The 12,972-nt window shown below is 54.1% G+C and overlaps 1 protein-coding gene across 1 annotated transcript in view; it reads right to left on the reverse strand.

The window, feature by feature from the left end:
* Positions 1-3,914: 3,914 nt before the first annotated feature.
* The window catches only part of GFRA4 (GDNF family receptor alpha 4), a 44,261-nt gene continuing 35,203 nt past the window's right edge, over positions 3,915-12,972 (reverse strand). Inside the window, exons 5-7 of the mRNA XM_077816189.1 lie at positions 12,042-12,176; positions 9,376-9,533; positions 3,915-4,058 (exon numbers count right to left, since the gene is read on the reverse strand). Coding sequence (XP_077672315.1) covers positions 3,915-4,058; positions 9,376-9,533; positions 12,042-12,176 — 437 coding nt within the window. The remainder of the gene's footprint in view (positions 4,059-9,375; positions 9,534-12,041; positions 12,177-12,972) is intronic.

Below are 12,972 nucleotides of genomic sequence, written 5' to 3' on the forward strand. Positions count from 1 at the left end.
ATGGCAAAAAGGGAAACTCCCCCCCCCCCCCCCCACACACACACTCACAAAGTGATCATATTTTCTCATTGGCTATAAGAACTGATTTAAAAAGAAATGGCAAATGTTGAAATTTTTAATGATTTTTTTAAATCAATTTCACATATTGATGGAATGAAATGATCACATAACAATTTCATCCGGTTTTGTGGTGAGAGAGAGAGAGAGAGTGTGTGTAAAAAAAGTTGGCTTGAATTCTTGTGTTAACCCTCCCCACAACATCTTCTCCACCTGGCCATTGCTTAGCATCCACAAGCTTTGCATTTTTAAATTGAGGAACCCCCCCCCCCGGCCCCCTCAGTCCTATAGGTGTAATGACACCTACTGGGCTCCCGGCCCGATCTCTGCTGGCTCCATCCAGCGCAACCAACAAAATACTCAACATTTGCTCATTTCATCCAGACATCAAATTGCATCCACGTCCATTGTAGTTCTGTGACCCCGTTTGCAGGCGAACCCATCCCATACTTGCCAAGGTTTGGATGCTATAAAACATGGGGCTTTCACAAGGGGAAGAAGGTGAGGGTGAGACTTTTGCCGCCATTGAAATGCGTTGGCCTTGCAGCGCTTGCAAGGATGGTGTGGGGAAAACAATAACCATTTGGCTTACAAGAACTAGGGCTGTTTTGCCCGAACACTACCCACTATATCTGAGGCGTGAAACGTGACAGCTTGCTTTTAAAGCCCTGGGTTTGAAGGCCCCATTGAGCGCAGCCTTCTGGAGGCAGAGACTGGTCACTGCCTGGTCAGCCGACCCTGCTGCCACTCAAAAAAGTGGAGCTAAGCTGGGGTACCCAAGACAGCTGACACCAGGTCCCTCAGCCAATTTATACCAGCTGAGCCGCTCCCCCCTTACTTAGAGCTAATGCTGCCCTGCCAAGCATGTGAGGACTAAAATTCTCCACACCGACATTAGGGGAAGGCTGGAATGACGTTTCCGAGTGCTGCGGCTGGCTGGAGGGAAAAACCCTGCCGCACTTCCAACACACATATTGGCTAAGGAATGGGAACCCGGCCTTTCAAAAGCCCCAGAGAGGTGAACTGGACAGTGGGGTAAGTTCCTAGGCGGTGGCCATGGAAACGCCCAGTCTAACCCATAACGCGGCCTGATTACATGGCTCAGCACATGAAGGTTGGGCCGGCAGCCGGTAGCTCAGGTTACTGCGGGCAGAACGGCAGGAAATGGCCACACCTAGTTAAAGCCAAGGAGCGTAGCACATAAAGGACTCTTATGAAGTAGCTTCCTGGCACACAGGGAAGAGCCTTGTCCAGCTGTCATTGGGTCAGCGGTCAGATCCTGCCTCTGCTGTGCCAGCTGTTGTCAGGCTTTGCACAGCACAGCTGTTAGTCGTGTCACTTCACGCACTATTAGGAGGCTCGCCCACGCTTAGGCTGCTACCAGGAGCTATAGAGACTAGGCTTGTGCATGCCCACCCCATCCCACTAAAAACACAATGTACCACGAGCTGTGGCCACCGCCTGCTGTTCTCTGTAGCGCTCATCTTCCCGGCTGGGTGCATGACACCAACCGGCGGGTATGTCTGCGTCCAGCTTTGTTGTTCCACATTTACACCTGCTGTCCCTGCCCATAAGCCCTAATTTTATGAAGACCTCTGGGACAGCTGAGACCTCTGTAAAACCAGGCTAATGAGATGTTACTGTGCTAAGGAGCACCACGGAAAAACAGCTTTGGTCACTGCAACCCAGGGGTGGTGGTGGTGGGGGAAACATAACAGGACTTTGGTTACACTAGGCTCAGAACTCCAGCGCATCACTCCAAAGTAAGTATTAACTGGTCATATTTCATGCTCGACTAAGGGCCCGGGAACGTTTCTTTTCCATTGCAATTTTCCTTTAAAATTTAAGCAATCGAGCTAAGAAATCAACTTCTGAGGGGACTGGGAGAGGAGGACAACGGACTGCAGCCAAACCCCTATCCTGGGCCTTGTGCGTGCAGTGCTCCATTGGGTGGTGCTCGCGATCCCCACCTGCCACTGCTGGGCCCTGTCAAAATCCTTCTGACAAACCCACATGTCAGGCGAGGCCTGCTGGTGGCGCTGGAGACATGTGACCCAAGGAATGTGCTTCTCGAACCCAGCCACCCAAAGTGCAGGAGGCCCTCAAGAAATGTTCCTCCGTGGGGCAGCCAGGCTGAGCATTTAATGAGGGGGCAATTCACCAGCGTCTCTCTGAGCCTGATCCAGCACAGAGGCCCCTCAGCTCGGCCACTGACGTCAACAGGAGTTAGGGGCTCACTCATGACCCTCAGGATCATACGCTGTATCTCCACAGAAAGGTAGGGGTGGCCATGCGGGCTCAGACCCATGGTCCATCTAGCCCAGCAGCCTGTCTCTGGCAATGGCCGGCCCCCAATGCACCAACAGAGGAAGGTGCAATAAATCCTGCAAACAGCAAGCATAAAGAACACTTCTTCCCAGATCCTATTATTTAGAGGTTGACTTAGCGTCTGAAGAATGAGGGCATAAGCCAACCTAATGAGAGCAACTTTGTTAGCTAACTATTTAACAAGGTGAATCAGAGCAGGCCATGCCCTGATGCATTTAGTGCCTGGATCATTTCATACGGCAGCTGGGTTTTTGAGTATCCCCAAGTGGCCGTTCGTCTGGGTGAGTTGGTTGGTTGCTAGGTCTCCACTGAACCTTTTCCAGCCCATCTTTCATTTCTGTGACTAGAGATACCAAGTAAACCACTGAACATCCTTTGTGTCACTAAGGGTGTCTACACTGCAGTAAAACACTCGCAGCTGGCCCATATCAGCTGACTCGGGGCTATAAAATTGTAGTGTAGACATCAGGGCTCATGGGGTCCCAGAGCCCAGACATCTACACAGCAATTGTATGACCCCAATGGCCTGATCCTGCTGACATGGGCCAGCTGCGGTGCTCTATTGCAGTGTAACCACAGCCTTTAAGACCAAACAACTCGCTTGTCACAGGTGAGCACGAGTCAAGCGACGTGAACATCAGTCCTTGCCTGGAGGCTTACACATACCAAGAGATTATAAAAAGACTAGCGTTGTGTTGGGACAGTATATCCTACTCTCACCGCACACTTGGATGCGACAAAAACTACCCCAAAGTCTTGACAGGGCCAGTTAAGAATGTTCCGGGCTCAGAAGGGGACGCCACCATGAATTGCCAAAGCCGGCAAAATAATGGAAGGCGACACATGTGTTTCTTCCTGAAGACCATTAACGCATGAACACGGTTTTCTACAGGAGAGGGGAAAGGGTCGGGGTTTGGCTGGGAGTTACACGCCAGCTACACAGGATGCTGTCAGGCATGTTGAAAAACCAGCTAGGTCAGGGATCGCACAGTCCTGGCTTTGCTGTATCCCGCAGAGATGCCTGGTGTCTCCTTGGCGGGCAAAGGCAATGCCTTGCTCACAAAGTGGATGATGGCCTCAGTCTGAGCCAGGGATGGGGTTCTGTTGGTCCTCCCGCAGCTCGGGTCACTGTGTAGAAAGTTGCAATGCGTATCACGAGACCCACCACGTCCCCGTAGGCCAGAGTTTCATGAAACCTTCCAGACAGCTCATCTGTCAGGAGTATTTCTTCGCTCAGCTGTCTCAGGAGAGCTCGGGGCCTCTGAATCTCGTTTCTTGTGCTGGGCTCTACGAAGGGGCCTGTCTGTGGCTCTGCACCACCATGGACATGCTACAGGGCGCTGGAGACGAGAAGCGAGCCAAGGAGCGGGAAGGGTGACCAGGAGTGAGCTGGTGAGACGCCTTCAATTTTACAAAATAGAATATGTTGGCTGGGGGGGGGAGAGAAGGGCAATTTCCACACACGCCCCGCCCGCCCCGCGACGAGACGCCCCACACAGAGTCACCGCTTGCCGCGTGCTCGCTCCCTTTCACATCGCAAGCAGGAGTGGCGCAGTGAGAGCCATGGAAACCCACATCAGCAGCCACCCCGCAGTGCAGGAGGCTGACGCCAAGCCGGAGGTTTCGGATGCCAGTTGGGTGGAGCCCCTTAGGAGTGGCTCCTCGCCAGGTGCCTGTGAAGAGAATGGAGACAATGCTGAGGGTTAACCCCACACTCATCCTCCCACTCCGGGAAAAGACAGGAGCCGGGCACACCCCACGACATTTAACGGTGTTGCAGGCAGGGAGGGGTGTGAGGGCCAGGCTGATCGAGGCCTGTTATGAAGCATTGGCCTGAATTCTGGTCTCAAGCCAGCTCTGTTGAAGTCGATAGTTACACTGCGGTGAGGGTGGAAGCGGCTCTCATCAGCATCTAATGGAGGCCTTTCAGAATCAGAGCTCGGGACAACCATTAACAGGGCAAGCCCTGGAGCAGAATGGCCTGACAGCGACTTCACTTTAGTCTGAGGCCAGATAACACAGGCCGAAACACCTGGAGGCTCCTGGGTCATCAAGTCCAGTCTCCTGCTATCACAGGCAACCCTCTCATGCTATCCTATGGCTAAACTTATCATGCCCCATCTTCAAATTAGAGGGGTTGTTTGCTCCCTTCCCCCCATGCCCGCGCCTACTGGGAAGCTGGTCCAGAGCCTCACTCATCTGATGGTTAGAAACCTTCTAATTGCCAGCCTCTGGGTATTCCTGGCCAGTTGATCAATTTGTTCTTGAGCCAACACTGTCCTTTAGTTAAAGTGGTTCTTTCCCTTCCCTGGTGTTTACCCCGCGTATGTATTTATAGAGAGCAACCCGATCCCCTCTCAGCCTTTGCTTTGCTAGGCTATAACCGAGCCCAGCTCTTTGAGTCTCCTTTTATACGATGGGCTCTCCAGTCCCTGATCACCCTACTTGTGCTTCTCGATGCCTGTCCCGTTTGAATTCATCTTTCTTGAATATGGCGACCAGAACTGTACCCAATTGTCCAGATAAAGTCTTACCAGTGCCTCAGATGATGGAATTAATCCTTCCCTCTCTCTGCTGGAAATACCTGGCCTAATAACATAGCTCTCCCTGCTCAGTGACTGTCATCAGGTGCGTCCATAATACAGAGTTAACTCAATGATCCAAGGTCCAGTTCCCTCCCTGGTGTTGGGCAGAGGAGTAGCCACATAGCGAAATGGCAGGGTTTGCTGGAGTGTTTCCTGTCTCCACTGGTTTTGTGTGGCGCCCATGTACCCCACACACCTGCTGGGTGTGGTGTTCTGTCCCATCTAGTGGCACCAAGACCAGCTAGAGAGAGACAATTAAAGAGTCTTCTCTACAGTCTTGGCTAAAAGCCATATGGCATGCCATGGTTGACTTCTGCGTCATATGGCTTTTAGCTCATGCAGTAGAGGCTTATGCACTAAGCTCCAGAAGTCCCAGGTTCGAGCCCACCTGCTGGCGACCAGGGTCCGTCAGTGTTACACCCAGACTTTTGGGTCATATCCCATGGTTCACAGCCCCTTAGGTTCTCTCACTACAGCTCACACCAGGCCTCTGATCAGAGCCATCTCTCCACGTATTAAGAGAGAGGTGGGGTTTGGAGGCCTTTTTTGCTACTTTTGTGTAATCAGCTCAAGTGTTTCCTGTCCCCCAGAATACCGTTCCCAGGAGGAATGAACACAGCAGGGGAAGCTCACCTTTAAGCAAAGATGCAGAAGTCAACCAAAGCATGCCGGCTGGGGACGTTATGGACACTGGCTCTGCAAAATAGTCCTGACACTCACAGAGGACAAACACTTTTTGTGCTTTTTTTAAGGCTTGGTTTACTCTTAAAAGTTATATTGGCAGAGCTCCCAATCAGGGGTGTGTGAAAAAAAACACAATGTCCCAGTGACACAGCTATGCTAGCAAAACCCCCAGGGCGGATGCAGCTATGCCAGTGGAAGAGAATGTCTTTCGCTGTAAATAATGTCATGGGGGGAGGTGGTGTCCCTACACCGGCAAACAAGGCCTTCTGTCAGCGTGCGCTGTGTCTACAGGCGGGGCCTGTTCTGACATAGCTATGCTGGCCTACGCTCTGTAGTGTAGACGTAGTCTTAGAAGTGGGAGGGGGAGGAGATGGGGTGGGAGGAGTTTAAACTACGTAGGATGAGAGTTGCTTTGGGACGAAGAATGACTTGGTGTTTGTGGCACCAGACTGGGACCCAGGAGAGCTCGGTGGAGTTCCGGGGAGTGTCATTGATTTCAATCGGTGTTAGGTGCCCAGATACCACTAAGGATTTATGCTTCAGTTCCCCGTCTGTATAAAGGGGATAATAGCACTGCCCTGCCTCACGGCGGTGAGGGGACATAAACTCCTGAATGACTGTGAGGTGCTCAGACACTACCCTGGCAGGAGCCATAAAAGTACCTAGTTACACACGGGAACAGCCATGCTGAGTCAAACTGATGGTCCGCCTGGCTCCGTATCCTATCCCTGGCAGCGGCCAGTGCCAGACGCTTCAGAGGGAATTAACAGAACGGAGCAATCTCGAGTGAGCCGTCTCCTGTCGTCCAGTCCCAGCTCCTGGCAATTGGAGGTTTCGGGACAGCTGGAGCATGGGGGTGGAGCTGTACTTTGAGTCCCCCACTTTATTGCTGGCTGGGCATTTAATGCTTAGTGACGACATGAACCACGTGCCAGGTCTGAGCAGCCGTCTAACGTTTGGATGCTGATCAGGATTAGCCTTCCTCCTTCAGCACGCACCATGGGACTGGGACTCTCCTAGGAACAGGCTCTTCCATTATACCGCCGGAAGGACCAGCAATGCCAAGGGACAACTTTTCCGCTAGTGTCTCTGCACCTCCACTCCCAGAGGGAACCAAGAAGTGCAGAGATACCTGAAATGGGGGAAAGTTACCGGCACGTTTTCAAACCTCCCAGAAGCCTGTGGTTGCAGCTGGGCTTGAGCCCTGGGTGAAGGTTGGAGGCTGTTTACTGTATTCTCTCCACCCTGCTGTGTTTGTCCCCAGTGATCCCATGCAATGTAAGGGCAACACGTGTAACCCCATGCACGAGGGAGCTTGCTCCACAGGAATGCGAGCCAGGGCTGCAGAGATTGTTTCTTGCACATCTAGCCGAGGCTGTAATCCTGGGCGATTAGGTCTTCACTGCAGAGTTAATAACCCATAGGGTCAGCTGCCAGGTCTGAGCACCCAGGGTAGCCTCACCCGGGGAGGAGCAGCCACACAGCAAAGCCACACTCGAGTTACTGTGTCCTCACTGGTGCTGCCCCCTCATCTGTGACTGGGGACATATCCCATGGCTCTGTGTGCGGAGATGCTCTAGGATTGTTTCTGCATCAATGGCAGGAGAACTTGTCTGTCTTTTGGGGGGGATGTGTGGGACAGCACTGGAGGACTATCCGCAGACGCGTGATTTTGCCCACATCCTCACCTGCAGAGTGGGTGGGTTCCAGCCTGCATTAAAGTGGAGCCCAGGCTTTAACCTGCACCCCCAGCTCTGTAAACTATTCTAGGCTTCAGGTACCTCCAAATCCAGGTGAAAGGCTGCAGGGAGAAGGCTGTAGCCCAAGCAGGGACCCCACGGGAGGCACACGATGACCTCTTTACCACATGAGCTTTACCTCACCTGCTGAATTTCTAAATCTGCACAACGCTTAGCAATGAATGTGGAGGCCTCCCTCCCAGAATGGCAAACCCCTTACCATGTTAACTGGTTAACAATTAACTCACCTCTGACACGTCCCAAAGGCTAAGCTGGCTCCGTCCCTAATAAAGGGGACGTACATCCAGAGCTAACTTGTAGAGGGTTAGGGCCTCTCTTCCCTGGTTGGCTAGCTTGCTCTGGGGGCTCAAGGCGTATTTCCCCTGTTGGGTCCCACCCAGCACCATGGCAGCTAGGGGCAAGCTGGCATGGATGGATGGCTCAGGGTTGCAGGCCGGAAGAGCTGTGGGGCTTTTACTATGCTCTGCCAGTCTATTCACATGTCTGGACAGGTGCCAACCTATTGGTGGCTAAAATAAAATCAGCTCCCCCACCATCTCAAGGTGTGGGTCACCGGGCCCCAGTGCTACTGCTTATTCCACTTTAAGCGTCTTCCCCTAATTTCAGACCGCAATCCAATTTACAAAGCCCTCCATGACTCGTGTATAAACTTCAAACGGCACAAAAGCCCCCTCACCACCACCTTCTTGCAAGATTCAAAACGAGAGGGTCGAGGGGTTTGGGCTAAAACCCAGAAGAGAGCCTGGGTTAACTCTGCAGTGAAGAGACACTCCCCAAGAGGAGAACAGCATCTTTCATGCAACTCAAAGGCCAAATGCAAAGGGAACTGCTGGTAACAAGCTAAGCCAGTTCTGTGTGTCTCTGCAGGAGGATGCAAGTACAAGCCAAAATTGTGGCCATCTGCACTGTGGTGCAGATAAATAGATCTACATGTCAGGGACAACCTGCAAGGTCCTGACAAGCCCTCAGTGCTGCTGCAGCTGCATTTCAATCTTCTCCACCTCGGCCACAGGTAGGAAGTGGCAGGGGCTTGCTGAGTGACCGAGGAGTTTCTGACATGCTGGGCTATTGCATGGCAGGGGAAGTGCAAGTGGGAAACAGGGCTTCCCAAACTCTGCATTGTGGTTCCACTGAGCCTGAAAGACAGCGAAGGCCAGCTGGTCCAGTCCACGTTGCTGGAGCCCAGCCACTGGGGAGCTTCTGTTATCTGGCATGCAGTGAATCGGGGGCACTGTTGTTATGTAATGATGAACTAACTTAATAGTTCTAGGACTGTAGTACGCAGTAAACCAGGGTTATCGTTTATTTAAATAATAATCATTGAATATTACTGTCGTACACAGAGGCTACACTCAGCCTAACAATAAAATACTACTAATAATTAAACAATATTTTTCTTGTGTCTAGAACCTTTCAGTTGAGGATCTCACAGTGCTTAATGAACATTAATTAATGGTTGACATCCCCAGGATAGAGCAATGTTATTCCCATTTTACCAGTGGGGAAACCGGGGCACAGAGTGGTTCAGTGACTTGCCTGAGGTCACACAGCAAGCCCTCAGCCAGGCCAGGAATAGAACCCGGGAGTCCTGACTCTCAAGCCTCTGCTGCCCGCAAAACTATTAACATCACTTACTCCTATCATGACAGACGCACGGCACACTTAGCAGGTGACAAGCTCACCAGAAGAAGAGGAGAAGAGTGAGGACAGCATGGCCTGATGGTTAGAGCTGAGTTTATTAAAAGAGCTTATAAAGGAGGAGGGCTTGGGAAGGGCCTGAAGGAGAAGGGCACGGTGTGGAAGGGGGGTCAGGGAGTCTCAGGTGAGTGGCAGGGGTTGAGTGTAGAGGGTGCAGAGGGCAGCAGAAGGAGGGAGCTGAGGTCCAGGAAGCCGAGGGGGAGCGTGAATTTGCTGCGAGCGCCAGTACAAAGGCTCCGTGAGCTCCTCGGTCTAACCCCTACCTTGGTGGGCTGGAGCCGCTCAAAGATGTTCCCTCTGAGGGTGGTGGCGGCTCTGTTGGAGTTTCGCTCCTGCTTGTACATCTGCGTCGTTGGGGGCACGGACGGGGCCAGAGCCGCGTTCAGGTACGTCCCGTTGCCGAAGGCCAGGATGGCGTTTTCTTGGCGAAAGGGGGAAGAGCTGTCAGAGCAAAGCTCTCGAGGAAAGTGTTAACATTACCCCCCACCCCCCCCCCAACCTCTCCGGCCACCCCCAAACCAGCGCCTCCCTCCCCAGAACAGGCTGGGCACGGACCAGCCATCGCCTCCCACTGCCGCTCCTGCCAGCCCTGCCTCCCTACCCAGTGCCGCCCTGTCTGCCCACCCATGTGCCCTGACTCCACTCGCGGGTGGGCGGGGAGCCATGGGGCGGCGGGGAAAGCAGGCCAGTGGGGGCAGAGCTTCCCAGCAGGGTGTGGGGGACAAAGCCACTGAAGGCAGAAGTTGCTGCCTGGCCCTGCTGCCCCAGTGGCCAGGAACTCTGCCCCCTCCACGCGGAGTGCGCCTAGGGGCTCCCTCCGAGCATGGGAGAGGGGTTGCCCCACGCAGTGTTCTGTCCCCCTTATGGGGGCTTGGCCAAGGACACAGGTTGATGAGCCCACTATGGTCTTGCCTCTTTTCACTCAGACAATAGCGGTTCGGGCCCTGCTACCAACGCCCCACCTGGGGTGAGCCGTTACACCTGCCAGACCCCAAGAGCCACTGAGCACAGGACAGGGAGCCAGGAACCTCTGAGTTTTAATGACCCAGTTCCCTCTGTGACCCCGGGTCAGCCACTTACCTGCACTGAGCCTCAGCTTCCCCTCCCGTAAAAATGGGGAGGACTGTCCTGGGGGGTGCCGAGAGGCCAAATTCAGTCAGGTTTGTAATGCCCTTTAGAAAGGCTAGGCATGGTCTCCCGGATTCTGTGGGAGTGCGTAAGTTTGGCAGCCATTTCCACTGCCCCACACAGCCAAGTCCCGCGGGCAGTCCGACCATCAGAGCCAGCTGTGGATGGGAAGCGCCCGGTAGGCTGAGTTCCCCTTGGCTTTTCCCCAGGTGGAGTCGCCTACGGAAATGTGCAACATGCTGGCACCCTGGCATCCCCCACCCACTGACCCCAGTGCGTTAGACCCAGCGATTTCAGCCAGGAGTTAGGCCCAGATCCTCAAAGGCATTTAGGAGCCTAAGCGACTCCATGAGGGGCTGAGCGGAGGGAATCGGGCCCTGGGGGCTAACCTAAGAGCGATACTGGATGGCGCATAAAATCAACATGGAACCTTCCCTCTTTCCTGGGCAGAGCCATGGGGGCTGGCACATGCTGAGCAGCAAGGCGATCGCTCACAGCAGAACGTATGCAGTAACATCAGGGCATAATGCATTTACAGCAGCGGTTATCCCAGCGGGCAATGGGAGCTGCGGGCCCTCATGGCATCTCGAAGGCTCAGGCTTTGTATGGGAGCAGCTCACGTGGGCCGCTCAGCCCGGCGGCCAGCTGCAGATTCTCTCCAGCTAGAGGATGCACAGGTTTCCTTCTTAAACATGCACCATGCCACACCCTGCCGTCAATACATGGCCTCGCATAAAGCCCTCTGCCCACTGCCTGATGGTGCTCTGCGGCTTCACAGCCCAGCGGCTGCCTCCTCGCAGGTCCTGACGAGAAGCCACCACGCAGACTTGGTGATGCGTTCGTTATCTGAGCGCAGGACGGCTGTGGTTTCACGCAGGGTCACGCTGATGGGAAAGCCTGGCTGAGAGAGGAGAAACACGCAGCCCTCTCCGGCCAGAGTAACAGCAGCGCAGGAAAATGCTGGTGAAGTTAGTTTCTCTTGGCACAAATGTTCCCCCTTGTCGGGTTTTCTCAAGCGTGACAGTCCCAGGGCCTCGCCGGTAGCTGCTGGATGGAGCGCATGTCGTCTCAGGACGCTGATGGATTCTGACATCTTCAGCGCTTGTTGTCTTTTCCAGGGCTATAAAGACGTTTCTAGCCAGTCTACATAACTCAGACAGCCTCGCCTCACACTTCACCTTCTCCGAGCTGTTTCGAGGGCTAGGACATCCATTTTACAAAACAGTCCAGCAGGCGGCGCGCTGGCGAGGGATAGAGCAAGCCCGCTGAGCTCTCCTGGGGCTACATTTTAAGTGTACGGGTAACTAGTACAGGACAATGGCTAGGACACCAGACTGGGAGTCCGGAGAGCTGGGATCCAATCCCAGTGCTGACACTGCCCTGCTCGGTGACTGGGGGAGTCACTTCACGTCTCAGTTCCCCTCCTGCCCTTTGATGGCTTTGTCTCTGGGAGTACTCGGAGCTCCTGGAAAACTCAGAAGGGCCAAAGTCCGGCTTGTCTAGCGTGGATGTGCCGGAGGTGAGAGGGCACTGGGAACCCCAAGCGACCCCCGGGGCAGCTGTAATTTGCCTGGGCAGCACGAGGACGAAGGCTAGCCATGTCATGTGTAGCACTCCTAGCCTGTAGGGGACATGTCTGGGGGCGGGCAGGCACAGGTAATGCTCTGACCACTCCACCTACCACCCGGCAGGTGCAGAGCTGGTGGCAGGACCTCCTTTCACATGGCCTTTCCGTCCCCCTTGCGAGAGGCGCCCAGGAGCCCCCCAGCCCCACAGTGGACTTGCCCCATCTGATACGTACGGAGACAGACGTTGTCGGTGAACAGGTGCAGAAAGCTCTCGCACTCCTCCTGGCGGTTGCCACTGGCATTGCAGGTGCACCAAGGCGCGATGCTGGCGGTCGAGTTGTCGATGTAGTTTGGCGTGATGGGACTACCTGCCAAGCAGGACGGAGCAGGGCTGCTGTTACCGGAGGAACCAGCTGAGAACCCAAACTACACGGGCTCCCCAAAGCAAACCTTCCCCCCACTCAGCCACGTTCCTGCGGGTTCCACGCTGCTCCCCTTAGATCTGCCAGGACCTCTTTCCCTTTGTGCTTGACCTGCTAAGAAATGGGGAACCTTGCTTCTTTCCTGGCCATGTTTCCAGGTCGATTCTGCTCTGTTCACATACCCAGCACAGCCCATGGTTAGAGGCCAGGGTGATGCACTCAGCTAGTGACATTACACCCTCACTTCACTCCCTGTGCTACAACACTGTAGGTCTTCCTGGAGTCCTTAGTCTGCCTGGTGTGTAGCCCTGGGGTACGCAGCAACCCTAGACTTCCACACAGTCTTGTTCAGACAGAGACTTTGCCCATAGCCATGGACAGGTCAAGGCTCCAGTAAGGGAGGATTAATACTGAATGGCTCCATAGTCTCTAAAAGTTCAGGATATGCCCAGACTAGCCTCTCCTCCCCATTTCCCTAGCCCACTTCCTAGGCTCCAGCAGCAGTCAGCTGGCTTTTCCAGACTGAGTCATGCTATACTGAGAGCTCCCATCTCAGGCCTGAGCCAAAGCCCTCTGAAGCCAATGGAGGGGCGTGGAGGAAGGTTTATACCTGGCTTATACCTGGCTCCACCAGCGGTGGCTGTGACGTGATTGGCAGACGGGGTCTGCCTGATGACCTGGGACTGCCAATCCATGGATGCACAGGATCTGGAAACATGGGGGAGTGGGGACTGATGTTCCA

This window comes from Eretmochelys imbricata, chromosome 4 (assembly GCF_965152235.1).
Source record: "Eretmochelys imbricata isolate rEreImb1 chromosome 4, rEreImb1.hap1, whole genome shotgun sequence".
NCBI lineage: Eukaryota > Metazoa > Chordata > Testudines > Cheloniidae > Eretmochelys > Eretmochelys imbricata.